This window comes from Camellia sinensis, chromosome 10 (genome assembly GCF_055761805.1).
Source record: "Camellia sinensis isolate YWXY chromosome 10, ASM5576180v1, whole genome shotgun sequence".
In the NCBI taxonomy this organism is placed as follows: domain Eukaryota; kingdom Viridiplantae; phylum Streptophyta; class Magnoliopsida; order Ericales; family Theaceae; genus Camellia; species Camellia sinensis.
Window position 1 is genome coordinate 2,784,035 of NC_138970.1, and position 23,200 is coordinate 2,807,234.

At 36.2% G+C, this 23,200-nt stretch overlaps 2 protein-coding genes across 3 annotated transcripts; one reads left to right on the top strand and one right to left on the bottom strand.

Annotated features, from left to right (window-relative positions):
• Nucleotides 1-2,820: 2,820 nt before the first annotated feature.
• Nucleotides 2,821-7,638, top strand: LOC114272789 (tubulin alpha-5 chain). Its single transcript, XM_028214497.2, has 5 exons — nucleotides 2,821-3,115; nucleotides 4,655-4,869; nucleotides 4,963-5,162; nucleotides 5,895-6,403; nucleotides 7,173-7,638. The coding sequence occupies exons 1-5, from the start codon at nucleotides 3,003-3,005 to the stop codon at nucleotides 7,483-7,485; spliced, it is 1,350 nt and encodes a 449-aa protein (XP_028070298.1). The 5' UTR covers nucleotides 2,821-3,002; the 3' UTR covers nucleotides 7,486-7,638.
• Nucleotides 7,639-8,862: 1,224 nt separating this feature from the next.
• On the bottom strand, nucleotides 8,863-20,752 carry LOC114272778 (uncharacterized). 2 transcript variants are annotated; one of them, XR_014343053.1, is made up of 20 exons: nucleotides 19,229-20,752; nucleotides 18,761-18,964; nucleotides 17,576-17,680; nucleotides 17,298-17,363; nucleotides 17,050-17,214; nucleotides 16,639-16,713; nucleotides 16,358-16,512; nucleotides 16,006-16,141; nucleotides 15,849-15,918; nucleotides 15,636-15,763; nucleotides 15,445-15,501; nucleotides 13,223-13,408; nucleotides 13,011-13,103; nucleotides 11,770-11,855; nucleotides 11,614-11,680; nucleotides 11,461-11,527; nucleotides 11,007-11,373; nucleotides 10,095-10,186; nucleotides 9,885-9,951; nucleotides 8,863-9,484 (listed from the first exon to the last, which is right to left on the bottom strand). XR_014343053.1 is itself a non-coding variant. In XM_028214489.2 (20 exons), exons 1-20 carry the CDS (start codon nucleotides 20,456-20,458, stop codon nucleotides 9,320-9,322), a joined length of 3,351 nt encoding a protein of 1,116 aa, XP_028070290.1. In that variant the 5' UTR covers nucleotides 20,459-20,752; the 3' UTR covers nucleotides 8,863-9,319. The 2 variants fall into 2 exon arrangements, 1 of the variants encoding a protein (XP_028070290.1); XM_028214489.2 differs by having other exon boundaries at nucleotides 11,237-11,373.
• Nucleotides 20,753-23,200: the final 2,448 nt, after the last annotated feature.

Sequence of the window (23,200 nt, forward strand, 5' to 3'; positions counted from 1 at the left end):
TTAGTGTGAAGTGATCCTTGAGAATTGTAAGAAAATGATTTAATTATCAAACTTAATATCACCAATATATTTATTATTATTTGTAGAGGGTCAGAAATTAAGCTCCAAATTAAGTATGGACCTAAGTACTTTGGGGAGACCAGGAATGAAAAAGGTGCATGGGCTTTTCATGGGCTAAAGCCCAAGGGAAATGGGTCAACAGAGGGCCGAAGTAGGTCTGACCCACCAAGGGTCCAAACGGACTCCACGAAGGAAAATGTCCAAATCAAGTTACAGAGGCAACACATGTAACGGTCAAGTTGCAGAGGTAACACTTGCAGTGGTCAAGTTGTAGCGGCAACACTTGAAGCAATCAAGTTGCTGAGGCATTTTGCCTCAGCGCCACCATCCTCCAATAATGTCGGTTTTGCCGCCATCTGAAGTTGCTGAGAGAAAGAGGAAGCCGAAGCAACTAAGTTGCAGAGACGACGCTTGCGACGGCCAAGTTGCGGAGGCATTTTGTCTCAGCGCCGCCATTCCAAGTATTGTTGGCTCTGCCGCCACCTGGAGTTGCTGAGGAAATGAGAAAACCGAAGCAACTAGGTTGCAGAGGCAGTACTTGTAGCGCCCAAGTTGCGGAGGCATTTTGTTGGTGCCGCAATCTCTAATATTGTCGGTTTTTCCATTTGAGCTTGCCATAGGAAATGACTGCCACAGCAGCTATAGCCGTCGCAACCAACTTGCGGAGGGAACATCCCGCGAACGTGATAGCACCATTTGGGAAAAGCTTCCCCTTTGCAAGTAAAGGCTAATGCTTGGCGCTGATAGCAGGTCCCAAGACTTATTGGTTAGAGCTGATAGCAAACCTAGAGATACCAGTTTACTGCGGCGATCCCGCGAAGATGGGAGCAAGGTAGCCCGAGTGTAAGGGACTCCTTTTCCATTACCGAAGTCATTGACCTGCCCTAGTCGCACAGGCAGGACTAAGGAAGCCCCCTTGGACTTGGTACTAAGATATAGTATGGCTGATAGCAGGCTTAGCTGTGGCTTTCGTCTTGGGAAGCTGGGAAGTTTATGGTTAGGTGGTTAAGGGTGGAGGCTTCGCAGAGGTGAACACGAATGTAATGGATAGTAGATTAATGAAGTCCTGAGAATGCATGTACTGCCCAAGTAGAACTGAGAAGGTAAGTGCAGTAGCAAGGTTTATCGCTGCAAGTGCACTTGTTGAGGTTCGAGCTAAGAAGGCAAGTGCAGCGGCAAACACTCCCGCTGCAACTGCATTTGCTGAGGCTCAAAAGGGAGTTGCAGCGCCAAACACTCATGTCGCAACTACACTTGCTGAGACTCAAAAAAGGTAGTTGTGGAGGAAAATAGATAGTACACAGTACATGCACAGGGACACGTGACACCTTCAGCCTGGTGGCTTAAGACTGAATATTCCATGTGATCCTCTAGGACACATGTCCTATCTCTATTTGGCCATTTGGTATCAAGGAAAAGCCTATAAATATGACCTATTTCCCAAGGTTCAATGAGAGGAATTTTGGGAATTTCGGGGAGATACTGCCCATTTGTGTACTGCCATACATTTCTTCTTGAGCTACGTACTTCACCCTCACCCAGCTGCTCACTCTCTATCTTTCCAAACAGTTGTTACTGCTCATTCTCCAGCCACTTCCACCATTGTTAGACCATTAGCATAGTTTTGCTTCTCTAATTACCTTCCTAACCTTGAACCCCCCTACATTATTAAAAAAAAAGGTAAACGTAATATTATTAAAATTGGGTGATTTAAGGGCATTTCTAACGGTATATCAATTTTTTCACTAAATTTGAGTAAAAGCTCTCTATGATATCAAGTGCTCTAACGGAGAGTTTTGTGGCTCTGCCAAATCATCAATCGACCGGGTGGACGATCGGGCAGATATCCGGCAGATCGACCAGTTAGTGCAAATTTTTCATAATTTTTCTTATTGAGGTGGTCATCAAGAGGGGTTGAGTGGGTGGACGATGGGAAGGACGACTGACCAATGTAATTTTTTCACAAATTTTTGCCTTGAGGTGGTCATTCGGAAGGACATCCGGGGAACATCCGGTGATGAAAATCCAACGGCATTGAACAGTGATTTGATAAAAGACACATTAGTCCTTAATTTGATGAAAGAAAAATGAAATCCTAAATTTGATATCGATTTGATGAAATCGTTGAAGCTGAAAAAAGAATTATTTTTATCAAATTTAAATTTAATGATAAATTTAATACCTAGTTAGAGATGGTCTAAGAGCATCCGCAGTGGACGTGTTAGTGATAGTGTTAGTGTCAGTTGTCAAAGTTTAGTTAGCTACAATCACCTTTGGATCTCACAATGGACGTATTAACGTGTGTGTTAGGGTCAGTTGCTAACTTGTTTATTAACTGCTGAGAGCGTTGCAGTTGGGAAGGGAAGTGTTTTTTTTTGTCTTCCGGGTTTCCAACCAGTTGATCGGTCAACGGCAATTTTATTTTATTTTATTTTTTTAAACTTTTTGAGATTTTTTTTTTGACTTCAAATTTAATTTTGGGCTTCAAATTTTTGATTAAACTAAATTATTTATTTATTTTATTTATTATATACACATATATATTTATATATATATATTTAACACCCACCTTAATACATCCCTTAACACATCCATTGCACCATCACTCGCTCTCTAAAATTAATAAATTCTTAACACATCACAAATATTTTTAGGCCTTACTTTTATCATTTTTTGTTATATAATACACTTTAACAAATAATTTTGACTAGCCCAATGGCCTGAGTAATTATATAAAAGTCGAGTGATTTACTATAAATATTTATTCTAAATCTGACAAAGAGGTTTTACCCTAAAAAAAATATCTAAAAATATCTTTTCTTCTCTGTCATTTCCTCTCCAACAGATAATCTCCCCCTCAAATACAATACTTTCTGCGAGAGAGAGAGAGAGAGAAAGAAAGAAAGATAAAAAGTGGGTTTCTGAGAGAGAGAGACAGAGAGATGAGGGAGGTGTTGAGCATTCACATAGGACAAGCGGGGATTCAGGTGGGGAATTCATGCTGGGAGCTGTATTGCCTCGAACATGGCATTCTTCCCGATGGCATGATGCCCAGGTATATCAAATTTTTTTCCAACTCCATCCATCCATACATGCATATATAGAGATTTATTCATGTGGGTTTGTGTAAATACGTCCTTTTTTTTTCATCATTTTGTTGTGTTTTGCGTTTTTTTATTTTACGGATCTCAACAAAACATATTTTTCTGATTCTTAAAAAAAAAAAAGAGAAAAAAAGAAATCTGGGAATGGTTTGTTTGTTGGTCTACTTTGGCCCTGAATTCAATTGTTCTTTCTTCTTTGTTGGTATCTATCATGGCTTTCATTAGGTCACAAGCCAATGATTTTTGTTTTGTTTTTGTTTTTTGGGTAGTACTGTGTTATTGTTTATTGGGTTTCTAGAGGGAGGTTTGGGCTTCAAGCTTATGAAGAAACATCGATTTCTCCATTGTGCTAACCTAACTAAATTTCTAAGATCAAAAGAAAAGAAAAAAGAACAATGTATTCGGATTGGATTTGTTTCTTTTTTAATTGTTGCTTCCCAATGAACGACTATGTTTTTTTTTTTTTTTTTTTTATACATATATTGACTTGAAGAAGATGTACAATTCTAATGCTTGGGAAATGTAACTGCAGTGAAGACATCTTCTTCATTATTCCCTTCCGATCTGACAGCTTTTTGGTATTCAAGTGCATCACAAAAAGTGGCTTGATATTCTGTTAATGTTAACACATTGTTTTGGCGGTCCCAAAACTCTCATCCCCTTTTGTGTGGTGTTAATTTTCCACTCATGTTGATTACCATTGTTATGATAAAAAATAAAAAAAATAAAAAATGTTGATTTCTATTGTTACTTTATTCTGTACAAGGGATTTTGAGAAAATTAATGGGCTCATTCTCTTTATCTAACTCTTCCTTGTGATCTAATCCTCACCGACATTGCTGTCTTGCTCACTGCTTTTGAGTCAACCTCCTCCAAACTTTGACAGCATCATACAACACTCTGAACGATACATATTGATACTCTTGCATATTGTTTTCTTGCGACATCCTTTGGTTGTATTTATTTGTTTTTATGAAAATGGCTCTTTAGAAAAGTGAATTAACATAAAGAAAAGTTACTTTTTCCTTGTAAGCATTTGGTTTTTATGGAAGTCTGTATGGAAGCTAGACACTCTAGGATTTGGCCTTTTGCAACAGCAAGTTGGTATAAACTTGTCTGCCCAAATCTCTCTTCTGGTTATGATTGCAACAAGTAGTACTTTGATGATTGCAACAAGTAGTACTTTGATGATTTCTACAAGAATATTCTCATTTATGACTGTTAATTTGGACAGAACAGACTCAGTCTGTCAAATGTCATAAAGTGACCACTGTATTTAGTGAGTGCATGGCTTGTGCCTGTGTATATCAGCTACATAGTTAGTAATGGTAAACATGATCCCTTTTTTTTCTTTTTTGGTGTTGCAAACAAGTTAAACTTCTTTGTGTATGAATAAGCAGATGTTAGTATTCACTTTTAAAACTGTTAGTATTATTCCTGCTTTCCAATCTTCTTTTGGACCTAATAGGGTATATCTTATCTACTTGCAGTGACACCACCGTTGGTTATGCACATGATGCCTTCAATACCTTCTTCAGTGAAACCAATGCTGGCAAGCATGTGCCTAGGGCAATATTTGTTGATCTGGAACCAACTGTGGTCGATGAAGTTAGGACTGGGAAATACAGACAACTTTTTCATCCCGAGCAACTTATTTCTGGAAAAGAGGATGCCGCTAATAACTTTGCCAGAGGACATTATACAGGCAATGTTCAATTATACTGATATTCTAATAATGGTAATTTGTTAAAAACATTACTAAATTGGCTAAATCTGCTTTTTTGGTTACATGCTGCAGTGGGGAAGGACATCATTGAGATATGCCTTGATCGAGTGAGAAAATTAGCTGACAATTGCACTGGCTTGCAAGGGTTTTTGGTTACTAACGCTGTTGGCGGTGGCACTGGTTCTGGATTGGGGTCCTTGCTTTTGGAGCGCTTGTCTGTAGAATATGGCAAGAAGTCAAAACTTGGCTTCACAATCTATCCTTCTCCTCAGGTATTTTCTTAAAATAATTACCAGAATGGCAAGATCTATGTTACTTGGAAAGTGGATCGTTCAGTACGTGGAACGGGATCAAGAACGTGGTACGCCACATTCTCTAAAATGTGGTATGATATGAGTAGTCTTGTTTAGATTACACTAATAGAATTTAAGGTATTTCTAGAGCAATTTTCTTTAACAATTAAATATTCAATAAATTCTTATTTTTTTTCTCTTCAAATTAGTCATGTTCAAACACATTTCTAGCAGCATTATAACTCAATTTTTACATTTTGTCATACCAAAACTTCACTCTCCTATATTTTAGTTTGTTATAATTCATTTGTTTTTTCTCCTAAGGAACTTTAATTTTATATTTGTAAATATTTTTGGGATTGCTTTGGATCACTAAATTCACCTTTTTGGAACAAAAGTGTTTATGTTTTGGAACGTGTATGTTACTTTGGTTGCTATTGAAGCAAATGAAGAAATTTTGAAAAATCAATTCTTCTCCCTAATCTTTCACATGCCATGTGTATTTTTTTCGTGCACAAACAGACAAGTTTTCAAGATTATAATTGTGAACAAATGCTGACTGTCAAATTTAAACTTGAGATTATTTTTTCAGATTTTTTTTAGAAGTGGTTTTTGTACTTTTAATAGGGAGAAAGACTATTTTGTTTCTTAAAGAATTCGATAGGTTTTCATCTTAAAGGTCTCACAACAACTTTTATCCTAAATCTCCAGGTCTCGACTGCAGTTGTGGAGCCTTACAACAGTGTGTTGTCCACTCATTCCCTCCTTGAACACACAGATGTTGCTGTGCTCTTAGACAATGAAGCTATATATGATATCTGCAAGAGATCCCTAGACATTGAAAGGCCAACTTACACCAACTTAAATCGCTTGATATCTCAGGTCATCTCATCGTTGACCACTTCCCTGAGGTTTGATGGAGCCATTAATGTCGACATTACAGAGTTCCAAACTAACCTTGTGCCATACCCTCGTATTCATTTTATGCTCTCTTCTTATGCACCGGTGATCTCTGCTGCAAAAGCTTACCATGAGCAGCTATCCGTTCCTGAAATCACAAATTCTGTGTTTGAGCCCTCAAACATGATGGCCAAATGTGACCCGAGGCACGGAAAGTACATGGCTTGTTGTTTGATGTATCGTGGAGATGTAGTACCCAAGGATGTCAATGCTGCTGTTGGTACCATTAAGACAAAACGAACTGTTCAGTTTGTCGACTGGTGAGTGTCCTGCATGACTTGTTTTTTTTTGACACTATTACACTAATTTAGACATAGCAATGCTTGCACCAGGATGGATAAGGTGTGCTGTCATCCTGGTTGTGCCATTAATTTTGCATAATTTTACAGTTGTTTCTTTCTAAAAATGGTAGCAGTCTGCTCCAATCCAACTTTAGTTGCCATTCATTCGTGTGGGTTTATCACCATTACTGTCTGACACTACTGTAGTATTCACATTGTGCTTTCTATTCTTTAGATATTCTAAAGCGCTGTTTTTTTTTTTTTTGGCACATTACATTTTCCAACAAATAACATTTTTTACTAAAAACTTTTTCCATAAAATGTTTTCTATGGAAAATGTTTTACTATGTTTGGTTGTGACTTTGGAACTTGTGTGCTAGTGGTGGTGTTACTGGTGGGGTGGTGGTGGTGGTGGTGGTGGTGGTGGTGGTAACACTATATTCCAACAAATGTTCTCTACCTTTCAAAAGTGGAAAACATATTCCGTCCAAATAAACTAGTTTTCTGTTGTACCAAATGCCAAAAATTGCGAAAAACGTTTTCCAAAATGTGGTTTGTACCCAAACAAATGGAGTGTAATATTTATGTTTTGTTTCTAATGCTTAGTGAAAGAGAAGGAAATACAAGGTAATATGATAAAATAGTATGACAGACTGTAAGTTGTCTCAGCATAAAAATTTTGTTGTTCTTTGTATTGTTCTCAGTTCACATGATCCTAAAAATTTTGGTATGTGTATATATATATCAGGTGCCCGACTGGTTTCAAGTGTGGCATTAATTATCAGCCACCTACAGTGGTGCCAGGGGGTGATCTTGCAAAGGTGCAGCGTGCGGTTTGCATGATAAGCAACAACACATCAGTGGCAGAAGTTTTCTCCCGAATTGACCACAAGTTTGATCTGATGTATGCCAAGCGAGCATTTGTGCACTGGTATGTCGGCGAAGGCATGGAGGAAGGTGAGTTCTCAGAAGCCCGTGAGGATCTTGCTGCTCTTGAGAAGGACTACGAGGAAGTTGGGGCAGAAGGCGTTGATGATGAAGATGAAGCAGAAGACTACTGAATGTAATTTTGTTGTTGAAAGATGAATGATTTATTAATGCCTGCATATCTTTCTATTGTTTGATGCCAAACCTTTGGGCCTTTTTTCTTTCTTTTTGTGATAATGGTTCTCTTCTTGCATTAATGGTTTGAATGACATCTCTGTTTTCATTTTTGTTGGTGATGGTAGAGTGGGTTGAATTGTTTAATTGTAAATATTCAGTGAAATGTCTTGTACTTTGGTTGAAGTGTACTAGAAAACTTCTAGGGCAGGCCTGCCAGTGATGAATGGTCTCCCTATGCTCCCTAACCCTAATTCCTCTCCACTCCAGCTACATGCCCATCCCCAACTCCAACCGCCACCCCCTACCCTACCCTCGTCACCCACCTTTTCTGTCCCACTCTCAATTTTTCCCTCCCTCTAGTTGTGATTTTCTCTCGCTTCACAAATTCTCTCGTTTCTCGCTTGCAATTTCAAATTTGTCAGGGAAGAATGGGTTGGGAGGTGGCCGTCCCACTGTCTCAATTTCTCCCTCCCTCTAGTTGTGATTCTCTTTCGCTTCACAAATTCTCTCCTTTGTCGCTTGCAATTTCAAACTTTCAGGGAAGAACGGGTTGGGAGGTGGCCGTCCCACCCTCAATTTCTCCCTCCCTCTAGTTGTGATTCTCTTTCGCTTCACAAATTCTCTCCTTTGCCGCTTGCAATTTCAAACTTGTCAAGGAAGAACGGATCAAACTTGTCAAGGAAGAACGGGTTGGGAGGTGGATGGCGAAGGCTTAGGGGGTAGGGGGTGGGTGGAGAGGGGCTTTGGGTGGCTGGAGATGTCAGTAAGGTTCTAGTTTGGGAGAACAGAAGCTAATTTCGATATTAAGTGAGGTATATAGACTATAAAATTTAAATTTAGTGAGTTCAAAGGACAGATCCAAAGAAATTACGTAAATGCTATTATCAGCATGTATCAAATTTATCAATTGTTAACTTGACCATCGAAATTTAGTTTAGCAGAACAATGAACGCTTGAGGAAGATCCCAAAAGACCAAATCAGTAGTGAGAAAGGCCATTATCGGCAGAATTACCTCACCTCTACCAAATCAGACGGTGAGATCTCAATCTGCAATACCAATTCCATTATAAAAAATTTCTTCTATTTTCTTTCATATTAAATTGTGGTTGGTCCAATTATCAAGCACAAATCACAGTTTTTGCATATTCTAAACCTTGAGCCACAGCACAGCTCCCAAAATCAGATATCAGAGGCCACGCAAGCACAGGAAATTGTTCCAGATCAATACCAAGACACCCAAATCTTCTTTTAATCTTAATTCTGATAGCCACCAAATGAACAATCACAATGTAGAAAAATATGAAATTAGTGGCAAAACATACATACAGAAGAATAAGAAGCCAAAAAAAATCATAATTGTATATCAAATCACCTTCACATCCAAGTTAAAAACAACACAAAACTGATACAAGATGTCACTCACAAGTCTCAACCTCATGTGAACTTCGACCCACAATGACACCTAATCAAAACCACAAACTCTTGATTCTCTTCTTTCTGCCTTTATGGTAAAGCCTCATACAATCAATCATCCTTGTAATAATATACACATACTACACCAAAACTTTCAGATTCTCACTTCAACACACCTTTTCCTTATCCTCTTTTCCCCAAATGAAACAACCTCCACCAACAATGCAAACAGCACATCGGTACAAAATGCACGACCAAAGGAATTATGGTTTACCTCGTGAAAAAAGAATGGATAATAGAAACACATAATACAAACTAAAAGGACACAATCACCGGTAAAGGGAATGGTGCTACTACGCCCACAAATCCGAAAGCAGCTAAGATGAGAGGATGGATTGCAGTGCAAGCAGCTGCTGAGGCTGCAAGGATGACCAAGTTGATGCTAGGGCAGATGGTGATAGTGTATTCTGAAGCTGCCTCAAAAGATTAACCATTCGGCTGGCAGTTTGCTCTGATGCTAGATCTTTACCGGCACAAAGAACCTTCGACAAGGATTTGAAGATATAAATAAATAGAGGCAAAAACAGAAAACAAAAAATCAGATACTTAAGCAAGAAAGTAAACCCAACACTATTACTGGTAGACCTAGAATTTTATGTGCTGCCTGTAACGATAATTTGCTTAGAATTTTTCTACCCATCCATCGACCATATGCCTTCACATATGTTCTCATTTCTCTACCCATCGACCATACAAATGATAACATATGCATTAAACATATTATGGAAATGGCGCTAAAGAACTAATAAGTTGACAAGCACTTGGTTCTGCTTTCTTTACCAAAAAGCTCAACATGTGCCCCAAACAATTATATTTGTAATTGCCAAGTACATCAACATAAGAATTAAGAAATTGGAAAGGTAGATTAAGGATAGGTTATACCTCTGCAAAAACCGCAACTATTTTGGGAAGATATTGATTGTTGGGCCCTAAAAGTTCCCTGTCTGACCTGTACATATGATGCGATTCAATTTTCAATACATGTAGAAATGTGGACTAAAGCATAAAGAAATATAATGCAAAAGGAAAGAAGAAGCTGGATAAATGTCAGGTTGACAAGATCTACAAGAAGTTAAAATTTCAAGTTTCTACCTTTCCACCATAGAACAAAGCTGGTCGTGTACAACTTTAGCCTCAATCATATCACTCTTAATAGGCAAGCAGCTTAACCAGGCAGGGACAACCTGCCAAACGGAACAAAAATTACACAATGGAGCGGAAAACAATAAATTTATTTTTAGAGGACATTGCTTAAACACTAAAAAGTGTCATGAAGATGGAACATTATGATAGAAATAGTGATTCGCGAATCAAAATTACAAAAAATATACGAAGAAATTCTATATAATGATGCCTCAAAGATATTTAACATTTTTGCAGGTAGCAAAAGAAGCTCATCAAACCACATCAGATTCCAACTTGACTGCAAAATAGATCAGAAATTACTGTTTATCCGTCCAGCCCAATTCAAAGGGAAGATATCATTAAAAAAGTCCTAAGGAAGCAAAAGCCTCCATTTAAAGACAATTTGCTTAGGTACCAAATAGCAGGGCAGTGAAGACAACAATATCACCGTAATGGTGTAACAATGATAAAATTAATGAAAGAACAAATTATGAATTACAACACCCCAAAGATATTTAAGATTTTTGTTGAATGCCTTCCCTTTTTTCCCTAATCTATTTTTGTTTTTTCCTTTCTTTTTAAATACTGGAGCCGACAAATTGTCATTGTACACTGAAACAGTGGAGGATGGATGCCATTGACAGTATTTTCACTGATTCTAGACAATTGGGGAGGCTTAAGTGCCAGTGTAGTCTCCAGAGTAGCTTCCTGGCAAGCTAGAATGAACTCAACATCACCAAATAAATTAATTGACAGGCAAGATTGTGTTAATAATTTTCATGGAATAAATTACTTCAGTTGATGCTGAAAACTCCAAGGCTGCCACATATGGGCTCACTTGGGTGGGCATAAGTACAATGAAAAGAGTTGTCCCCTTACAATGTTCATGCAAGGATGAAAGATTGCATTCATAGGACATGCAGTCATAGTTGATCATGAATCATGATTCGAACACGAGTACCCAAAAACAAAAGAAACAGTAGTCAGTGTCCATGTCAAAAGGTTTACAACAACTCCCTATTCAGTATGAGACAACTGGATGAAAATTCAGCGACGATGACAATAAAGAAGGCATTATAGACAAAAGGAACAACCAAAACTACAAGTACCTGAGCTGCATCTATGCTGTCACGATGGAATTGGCATATTTTACCAAGAGCTGAGACAGCATTGTCATATGCCATCACATTATCTGAATGCTTTGCATTAGGGTGCCTTATTACAACATCCAGTCGAGAAAGAGTCTCTGCAGGGGGAAAAAAAAAAGGTTCAGTTCTGAGAGAGGATAATCTTAAGGATAGAGCTGCTACTAAGCAATGGGAAAGGAAACTACCTCCCACAAGAGGTCTGAACATTGATCCACCAAACTCTGCACATACGCCAATCCCATAAACAGCTGCCTGAAAAGCATTAAACATTAGCATGAACGAAGCAATGACAACTTAAAAGCACACAAAGAATAATCTAATAATCAAATGAGGCATACCTGACGAACATCAGGGTTTTCATCATTGCATGCTTCCAATAAGAAAGGAAGGTAAGTATCATAATATCTGTTCCACCAAAATGAAAGATATATAAAAAGGAGAATGAAAATCAGGAATTCTTCAGTTGAAAATAACTTTTATGGGCAAATGCTTACTTAAGGGCTGCTTCTCGACACTGCTCAGCAACATCATCAAATATACAAATAGCAATTCTTCTCTCCTCAGCTGTTTTATCCTTACCCTGCATGTAAACAGCCTCGTCAGAATTTAAGAAGATGAATCTGCCAGTTCTGAAGCTAAACATATCTCCTTTTTTGTCCCATGAGTGCTATGCTTGGATCTTCGATTTGTGGAGGGGATGCAAAAGGAAAGGGAAAAAATGATGTAAAATCAGATAAATTTCTTTCTTTTTTTGGTTGGGTTGGAAAAATGAGAAGAAAATGAATAGATAATTGTCAAAAAAAATCATTTTTTGTTTGGTTACACATTTAAAATGAATATATACAAGTAATTTAATTTCCTTTTCATTTTCCTTTCCCTTGACAAATCCAAGATCCAAACATAGCAAAACTTTGTCAAGAAAGGAAGTGTGAAAGAGATGATAGGTGGATGTTGTGAGCAAGTAATCCAAACTACCATAAACAAGGAAGCAAACCGTCACCTTCATGTACAGTTGCCAGCTTACCACAACTTTTCCTTCTTTTGTTACTAAGTCCCTACCTATTCTATCTTATTCAATTACAGACAAACTCATAACCATTCTTTCCTTGCTTCCCCAAGTCATCACTTTTTTAAGAACTTCCCACATAAAATATGCAACTCCCCTAGTTTTCTAGGTTATTTATATTCTGATACTGCTCCAACTACCCAACAAATACTGGAGGCATAAGATGAACATGGAGCAAGTGCAATGGGCATGCAATTTGTGAATGAACACAATGGAAATAAAAAAACTGATCAAGAAAACTTCAAAAACATTTTGTGTCTCATTTAAGCCGAGTCTAGATGATCCCCCCCCCCCCCCCCCCCCCAACACACACACACACATTAAATGAGAATTCATGAAGGAACACCACTTATGAAAACACACATTAAATGAGAATTCATGAAGGAACACCACTTATGAAAATAAATATAACTTTAAAGCAAACCACCACATAAAATAGGCCCTGTTCTATGTACCAAATTTACAAAAATTAAATCCAGGGTTTCTCACGTCAAAACAGAATTGCAGGAGTTGTCACAAAGTTCATTTGTTAAAACAATGCACATATAGCCAATTGTTTACTGTTACATCTCTATGCCTATGCATGAAAAGAATGTCCTCCACTGAATCTAAAGGCTCCTTGCATGCTAAAGGCGGGACAAGCAGAATTTTTTTTGTAAAAGAACTTACCCACATGGGAGTTAAATACGACGATAGCTCATCAAAAAAGGGCAAGAAAGAGGCCTTGAAAGTTTTGATCAAAGTGCCCAAGCAATCACCAACCTGGATCATATAATGACATATGATGTAAAACCAGATAACATTAGTATGTATTTACATAACAAACAAAGCAGCCAGGGTAACAGGTAAATGTCTCCAGTAGATATGCTCCAATAACATACTTGATCAAAAAGTTCCTCTTCTTGCTCGTTTTCCTCCTTCAGCAGTTCTCCTTCTTCTGCATCAAAGTCTTCTGCTTTGGCTCTTTCTGCCCTTTCTCTTTTTCTAGTTGAACTAGCTGTGATCACTTGTTTTATCTCTTCAACTACTGACCTTACTTGGCTTTCATCCAGAAGAAGTCCAGCAATCTGAAACAAAAAAAATTATCCAGATAAAGCTACAAACTTCTTTAAAGTCACATAAGCTCGCTCAAAGTTATCAATTTGCAAAAGAAGGAGAAGAGGGAAGGGTGGACGGTTTTGTGATTATAAGATCAGCACCAGTACAACAACATGCAACATTAACTTATATATTGGCCAGATAAAACCAGTTGACTGATAGTGCGCATCACAGAATCCCAAATAAAAACTAGCTGTGACTTAATTAATTATTCACCCAGCCAAGTTAGCAGGAAAACGGTGGGGACAAGTAAACTACATATTTCAGCAGTGACACTCAGATCAGTGCATGTTGGTGTACTGCAGATTATTTGATCTTTTAGGCATTAATTAATAATTGGCAGACCCTAACCCGCTTGGCTCGATTTCTTACCCTTGACCTGGCAGACATGAGAAAAATGTAACCTGCCAAAACCTGTTTAACCCGGCCATTAAGTTATTCCTCTAGTCTGGGAGGATTCAGAACTGACTGGCTTTACTTTCTATTGAACCCCTTTTAATAATGTTGCCTTGAGCACACCTCTTCTAAGGGAAACGGACACATGACATGACACATACGCAACAATTTTTAAACATCGCAAGACACAAGAAGTAGGGGATACACAATATTTATATATATAAATGCAACATAACACTAATTCATATAAATTATATTTTTTTCTTTTATCATTGCATTCTAAGTTACCATGTTGAAATTTATAATTAGTTGTCCCCAAGAGTGAGGTATGTCGGATCTAAAAAAATTTAAATAATAATAATATGACACGATTGAACGAGAGATCAACACATATAGGGGAGTATCCGACAAGTGGCTGTGCCCAACACGTGTCTGACATGAACACACCACCTTATCAGTATTCATGCTTCTTAGCACATACATATATATACACATATGAAAATGCACATAAATGTGGATCGTATAAACACGCAAGTATGAAACTTATTCGCATATAAGTATACATATACAAACAGACAAATATTTATAATCTTATAATTATTATATACATTATCATACATAAACTTGAAATTCTAAACTATTTTAATTTCTAAAATGTCATTTTGTTCTTAACCTCTTAATCTTCCTATTAATTTACATGGTTATTTATTTTTAAAACAATTTTATTGACCCAATTTAACTTACTGACCAGTGATCAAACCAATGACCGATTGACCCAATCCCCTTGCCAAGCTAATGCCCCATCCATACTGATATGGTCAATTGATGTATATGGTTTTAGTCTAAAAAGCATACATGAAATTGGGAAATGAATATCACGTTATATGGTCACACCAAGAAGGCAATTTTCAAAAAATCAAGATACACTACATCTAGGACACAGCAACAAAGAAATATATATTGTGGATTCCCTTTCATGTAAGTAGTTACAAGTTGTTTTGTCTCTCAAGTGTATACGCCTCTTTTTGGTATGGGTCATCATGGCTTAACCTTTTGTACACGGGCGGCACCCCCCATCAGTGCCTTTTTTAATTTAATTTGCTACACTCAACAAAAAGAAAAGAAAAAATAATAGCACTAATCATATTTATATATCTTACTTCTAAGTTCTAGGACATGCTATCAATCAATTAACAAGACATGATTGAGAATGTAAAAAATACAAAATTGTACCAGGCCAATCCAATTTATAGACATCACAATCACAATACATAATTTACCTTTTTTCAGCCGCAATTGGTAACATTGCCTACTTTAAAAAATAAATGAATAAATAAAAATTCAAAACTACATGACAACCTTGAGCTTGCCACGGGATCACATGCCATAAACCAAACATTAAAAAGAACCTGCATTCTTTAAATAGGGAGTTAAAACCTTCAAACAATTGGTCAGCAGCTTGGCAGCTGCAAGCTCCAATATGTTCAGAAAATATACTTCCCAACAATTAGAATAGTTATATGAAGTCACAGAGTGAAATAACACATGTATTATACACATTTTTTGTAATAAATTTATGAAGTCAAGGTCATGAACAGATGAAACAAACCTCTATGCATTCATTCAAAGCATCCAACATGCTTGCACAAATTTCTGTCTCAGGTTCCTGAAGATGAGTTGTAATCCAAAACAAGTCAAGACAAAAAGCACAAAGTCTTCAAAATAAAATAAACAAGTAAATAAATAAGCTGGATATTGGCATAAAAAGACTAAAAAATAGATGAAGCAGACGACTATAACCTTGTGTAAAGCCTCCACCAAAGCAGGTACTATGTAATCAGACAACTGCTTAATATACGTCTCGTTACGACCTTGAGATTGCCCCTTCTCTACAGCTAATTTAGCTGATCGCAACAGCTCCGGCATGGCTATGAACAAATTAAAAAGATTGCATTAAGATTATTGATCAAGATCCCTCAGAGTCACTTGAAAATTTCCAGTTCACCCTAATACCTGAAACAGCAGCCTTTCTAACTTCCTCATGAAAATAAAATTTAAGAAGTGGGACCATCGTAGGAGCAACCTGCACAATTTATGCATGGTTAAAATATCTAGATTTTGGTAGATATTTTAATATGAAATTCTTCATATTATGCAAGGCTAAATTTACTTGATCAATCCATGGGAAAAAGCCCTCTTTCAACTCATCAGCATAGCAGCAAAGCATGTTACAAGCTGTTGCCTTTTCCTCCAAAACACTAGTCTTTATTCCAATCCTCTTATCCCCAAGTGTAATAGTCTCAATACTGCAAATAACAACACAGATCTTACATTAGGAAATTAGAAACCTGTAACAAAAACACATCAAAACAATGAAAACAAAGCAATACAAAAAACAGTGTTATTCACTAAATTGGAAGAGACAAAAAAAAAAAAACAAAACATTAAAAAGAAAAGACACAAATCTTACAAATTACAACCATTTCCAGAACTTTACAATTAGACTAAACCAAAATTCGAACCTTTCATCATCAGATTCATCTATATCAGCATCAGAATCAGCAGATGTAATGGTTACATCAGGCTTTAGTTGAGCAGACAGAAGCAAAGGAGGCATGACAACATTCATGTAAGGGAGGAAATCCTGCCCAAGACATTTGCAAAGTCTGGCCCATGCCTGCAACACAATTAGACATTCATATTTTCTTATGTTAATATAAAACAAAATTATGCACAATTTCTATTCAAAAAGATAACAGTCCGTAGAGACTCAAACTCATCTGTGAACATGATGAAAACATACTTGCAACATGTAGCTTGTCGTCGGATCATCTGTCTCCAACTGGGATCCTTGCAATGTCATTAGGACTTCCATAACCTTGAATAATTAGAAAACCATAAGTCCCTTGTCTAAACAAAACATAATGTTTTACAATTGTAATGATTAATGTATCTGCTGAGAAAATAAAACAACTTGGATTGCAAAGCTCACAAAATTCACCCAGAACCAGAGCAGAATGCATGGCCGAACTATTTTAACACATTAAAAGAAGATCAAGAAGACAAATTGAAACAATTCAATATTTTATTGCTTCATTTACATGCATAAGAATATACTTACATAACAACCATAAACATCATCAACCACAATATGGTAATGAGACATTTATGAGATGATCATATAATCATAAACTAGCAATATATGGATTATAACCTGCTTAGCATCATCCCTAAACTTATCCTTTCCAACAGCCATTCCAACCAAACTAATGCACTCCATGGATTTGGCACGAAGCATGCGATTAGCCTTGTCAGTTGCATTCACCAAAATAGCTTTCAAGTAAGGCATAACAGCATCGTAATACTTTTGGAAATGCTCCTGTCAACCATGCATTGTGTCAAATAGGACCATTATGAAAGAAACTGAAAGATTAACCAAGTAAAAATAAGTGGAAACAGTACCTGTGACGAATCTGCAACTGATGCCAAAGCAGTCAAAGCCCCCTCCTGCACCATTTGCTTGCCATTCTGAACAGAACACAACCAGTATGCATAAGTTCAACCAGGTACAATCAGTTTGGCAGAACAAGACGGCTAAAATGTACTCCATCACACACACACAATTGATTAATATGTATACATAGACAAGCATATACATATGATCATAGATAACATGCACATACACATTTGGACAGATGTATCTGAGTAAAGTGAAGTTCAGAGGCAGATTGAGAACATACCTGTAGGAGTACGAGCAGTTTGCTCACGATTCCATCCAAGTAAGGCGTTAGGATGTCGGGGGTGCAATTTTCGCTAAAATTTAGCACTGCTGAAGCAGCATGGGCCTGCGCCAAACAAGCAACAAAGGATGGATGCACAAATAGTTTTAATCACATAGTAAAGGAAAAAGATAAATAATATCAATAACCTTGAAACAGTAGCTGCCTGAATAACTCCAGCACCTAATGACAGAAAATCCAGTAACCTAGTACTTTGAAAAGGTGCCTGAGAGGCATCATGCTGTTCAATTCTCTGTTTGTCCTAACGATGTACTGAGATCAGTAACTTATTTTCTGAGGGAATTTGAATTTCATAGTTGCATTCTCCGATTCAATTTTATTATCTTAGAAATAGAATATTTGATGTAATTAGAAGCTAAAGTATTAGCAATAAAAGAATCTCCAAAATATTTTACGAATAATTCTCTCTCTCTCTCTCTCTCTCTCTCTCTCTCTCTCTCTCTTTAACATAACCATCAAATATGTTCATTTTATTTCATATATAAACATGTGTATATATATATTAAAGACACTTCTAATTAGGGGTGTTGAATCACATTGTAAAACTAAATTATAGAATTGGGGTACCCTTTGAACAACCATGATTATCTTGATTAAAATAAAATTCATGATAATAAAGGCATTTTAATATTTTTCATAACCACATTGCACCTAATTAAGACATTGCATAAACCAGAGTATTGATTTCATTTCCATAATCCAAAGCAAAGGACCACAGTGGCAAATGTTGGTAGAAGATAACATGGTCCAGTCAATGATGCTTATTGGAAAGCAAGTAACTGTAAAATAAAAAGGGTAGCTTTACTCGGCTTGATTTCTGTTAGTTGAAGAAATTGGTAAATACAGCAAAACACCATCAGATCAGAAACTAAGTAAAGAAAACAAAAAACCAAAAGACAAAAGGAAATGTTTCTATTCTTTCTTTAAAAAAGAAAAAGACAAGATATAAAAGGTGATTCTCTTATAAAAGTTTAATGTGCAATAATTAGTTCAGTATGATAACAGGTTGGATGCCATGTCAGAAACAGCTGCAATGCAAACAAAAATGAACATAAATGTACAATTGTTGACATAAACAAAGAGCAGATGGTTATGCAAAGATGAAAATTTTACAAGCCCACTGACCTGCACTCGTGGATTTTGGAAGTCATCCATAGCAGAAGCTAAGGCAGGCAGCACCCGTTGATGATATTGAACTTGCAAGTCTGGGCCCAAATCTGTTGACAATTGACCAATTGCATTTATTGCTGCCCAACGCACACGAGGATGAAGGTCTTGGAACGAGTTCAAAACCATTGACACCACTTGCTCCAAATTTTTTATCATCACCTGCAATATAAACATGACAATATTAAACAATTTTTGTCAACAAAATTAAGCTTTCTGGTCAAGCATCATACTTGGACCTCAAATTAACACCATAATACCCATAACAAAACAATGAGCAACTACAATTATAATCAACAATCACTAATAAAATACCAAATTCTTAAATGAACTTGTGAAATTAAACTTAATTCGGACCAAAAAAAAAAAAACAATTAACTTAAATTCAAATCATGGGTATCGAAAAAATATCTTCAAAGTCAATACCTTCGAACAACCCTCTGCAATTTGTGCAAGGCAGATGAGTGCAGCGTGATGCTTTTGCCATTCAGGAGCAGCCAAATATACTGGCAAAAGCTCCGAAGCAACGGGCACAATCGTATTTCCACCCAAAGAAATCGACAACCTATCCAAACATTCCTGCCCAACGCTATAATTACTGGTCTCACCAGCATCCTCATCCTCAGTCTCGGCATTGTGCCACGCAGGATCATCATCTACATCCTCCAACATCTTCAACAATATAGAAAACAACCTCTGAATGAACTGTGGCAACTTCCTCATCATTCCAGGCGCCCTCTCTCTCGCTTCGGACAGTGTAATCACAAACTCAATCGCAAGGTGTCTCGTCCCTTCCTCTAAACTCTCTGCCTCAGCAATCTGCAGCATAGAACCCACAACATCCACAATCTGCCGCCTTAGAAACCTCGGCTCCGTATCGGCCAACTCAATCAACAGCTCCAGAGCCTCCTGCGCCGTGGCCTCTTGACCGCAATTCAACGCCTCCGTCAAAGTCTGCATCATCGCCGGCAATAAATCCTGAAACCTATCCCTATCACAGGCACTCTCCAAACACTGAACAAAATTAATCGCAGCCCCCAACGCAGCAATCCTCACATCCGAATCCACACCAGAGCTCAAACACTGAATAAACACAGTGTGCAGAGTATCCAAATGAGGAATTAGGGTTTCCCCTATGTACTGCGCCAATTGCGCGAAAATCAACAGCGCCGATTCGCGAAGCTTCGGATTGTCCGACGTGACGCACTGGAACATAAACGGCAAGAGCTCCGGCCAGCCACCGTCGGGCAAGATCGAAGAAGCGAGCTCTGAAATGGTATCGCAAAGCTTCTTGGAGATGGTCTTGGCGGTTTCGCGGCCGACGCAATCCAAGAGAGTGGATTTGAGGGTGGACTGAGTGGCCGGAGAGAGATTGGGGTATATGTAAGAGTCGTCGCGAGTGAGCTGCTTGCGGAGGAGGATGGCGGACATGGCGCGAGCCTCGGGGTGGGGGGAGGAGTGGAGGAGGTGGGCGAGCTTGAGAGAGAGGGAATCGGGGTGTGTTTGCTTGCAGAGATTGAAGAGAGACTCGGCTTGAGAGCGCTGGTCGTTGGCGGTGGACATGAGATGGGATATTAGGGTTTCGAAGTGAGTGGGATCGGGGCCGAGGATGGCGGCGATTTGGGCGAGTTGGAGCTGAGTCGGATCGGAAGCCATGGATGTGGAGGAGAAAGAAAGAATTAGGGTTTTTCAGAGACTGTCACAGGAGAGAGAAAATGGAAGGAGGCGGCTCTTCTCTGCTCTCTGGGTTTTTTTTTTCTTTCTTTCTCTCTCCTCTTTCCCCTTCTCGCAGTTTGAAGAGAGAGAGTAATGGAGGGAACAGAGAGTGGGTTTTCAGAACGGCGTTTGGGATCGAAAGTTCAGGTTGGTTGATTATGGGCCAATTTGGAATCTTATTAAAAATTAATTTTTAGTTTTTAATTTATTTTCAATCATATCAGTTTTAATTTTCTGAAAATAATTTTTAAAAAATTTTACATTTTATTTTTCATATTTTAATGTTTTTAATGATTTTTTTTAATATTTTTAAAAAAATTTAAAAATTTTAGACATATCTAACATAAATACACTTTAAAAATATAATATTTTTGAAAAAAAACCTTTAAAAAATGCACTAAATACCAAAAATTATTAAAAAAATTCAAAAAAAAATATTTTTCATATTTTTGTGTATTTATTAATTTTTTAAAATATTTTTTCACAAATATTTTACTATTTAGATATATTTAAGTAAGGTGTATCTAAAAAAATAAAAATAAAAATTACTTAAAATATAAAAAATATTCACTAAAAATAAAAAAATATAAAAATCAAAAAATTTAATTTTTAAAAAATTAAATCCAAAAAGTTGAAATCAAACAATTGATTATTTTTTTATTTTTTTACATATTTTTTTAAAAAATTAAAAAATTAGTTTTTAATTAACTTTTCAAAACAATGAGTGTCAAGTGGGAGCTGTTTTTGTTTATTTATTGGGCAAATTACATATACACCCCTCCAGGTTTGACAAAATTACAGATACCCCCTGAGGTTTGAGAAATTACGAATTCCCCCCTGAATGCTATATTTGCATAAGAAATTAGGGGGTAATTTGTTATGAAATATAAACCTCAGGGGGTAAATTGTTATGAAAATACAAACCTCAAGGGGTGGGATGTAATTTCCGAAACCTCAGGGGGGTATCTGTAATTTAACCAAACCTGGAGGGGTGTATATGTAATTTGCCCTTATTTATTTTATTTAGTTCCTACTATTCTAATAAATCTATTTTTTATTTTTTATTTCTTAATCAAATTAATTTTTAATTTTTTTAAAAAAATTTTAAAAATCAAACCATACATAGCCTAAAAATCTTTTGATAAATCATTTTTTACGTTGGTAACTTATTTAATTATTTGTTAATTTTACGACATTTTTATCATCTGAGACTTATTTAGTAACCATTTCGCTTTCAGTTTTCAATTTATATTTACAAAAATTTAAAAAAACTATCATAAAAACCTATTTAATAATTTGGGCAAATTACATATACACCCCTCGAGGTTTGGCTAAATTACAGATGCCCCCTGAGGTTTGAGAAATTACGAATTCCCCCTGAATGCTATATTTGCATAAGAAATTAGGGGGTAATTTGTTATGAAATATAAACCTCAGGGGGCAAATTGTTATGAAAATACAAACCTCAGGGGGCGGGATGTAATTTCTGAAACCTCATGGGGTATCTGTAATTTAGTCAAACCTCGAGGGGTGTATATGTAATTTGCCCTTATAATTTTTTTGGTTTATAAATGGTTGTCTTAGTTTGTAAATTTGAGAAAAAAAAGTAAATTCAAAAAATGAGTTTACGTTGGTTTTAAACAAAAATTTTAAAAAAAATTCTAACAATTTTTTTTTCAAATATTTTTTTCCAATTAATTTTTTTTTTCAATGAATTTTTTTTCCAACTAATACTAACCGAGAGAGCAATTGGTAACACTACTTTAAACCTTAGAAAGGAGATTGTAATTTCTAAAATGTGAAGGGTGTCAATATAATTTACCCAATGAGGACAAAATTGGTATTTAAAAAAATTAAATTGCTGAGGAGGGAATCTGTAATGAAACTTTAAACTCTAGGGAGAGATGTAATTTTCAAAAGGTGAGGGAGGGAATTGTAATAAACATAAACCTCAGAAAGTGTCAGTGCAATTTACCCTATTTATAATTTTAATATATTTTTTTATAAATTAAAAAAAAATTACATGTTATATTCATTTTATTATATTTATATACATTGTTTACATTTTTTTCAAAACAAACAATAGTTCTAAGGGTTTTTAACATTTTTTTTAACCAATAATTAGAAGAGCAAACACATTAATATATGCAATTAAAGAGATCATAAATAAAAGTGAAAAAATAGTATTAGGCAACTGAATGTTTTTTAAAAAATAATTATAATTGTATTCTTTTTGTAATAGGATTGTGTTTTCTATATAATAGAATAGATGTTAAAAGTAAAATTAGTGAAAATATTATATATATAATAAACAAGAAAATTAATTGTAAATCAAATATAATGCAAATAAAAATGTGCATAGTACAAATATGGGTTTTGTTTGGGCATAGTCTGACTTTTACTACACACTTACCTATAATTTTTTATTTATATAATATTTTTAAATGAAAATATTTTTTTAAGAGTGAGCCTTGATTGTCCAAGGGAAATGATGGATTGGCATCAAGCAAAAGAAAATAAAATAATTGATGAATTGGTGGGATTGGGTTGGTCTAACTATTTAATTTTGAATCTTTCTTTATTTGATATTACAAAGCCATGTCGGGTTTTGTACCCACTTTTAATTTTTAAAGATATATAAAAACATATATCACATGTCTGCTTGTATTACTTTTAATCATT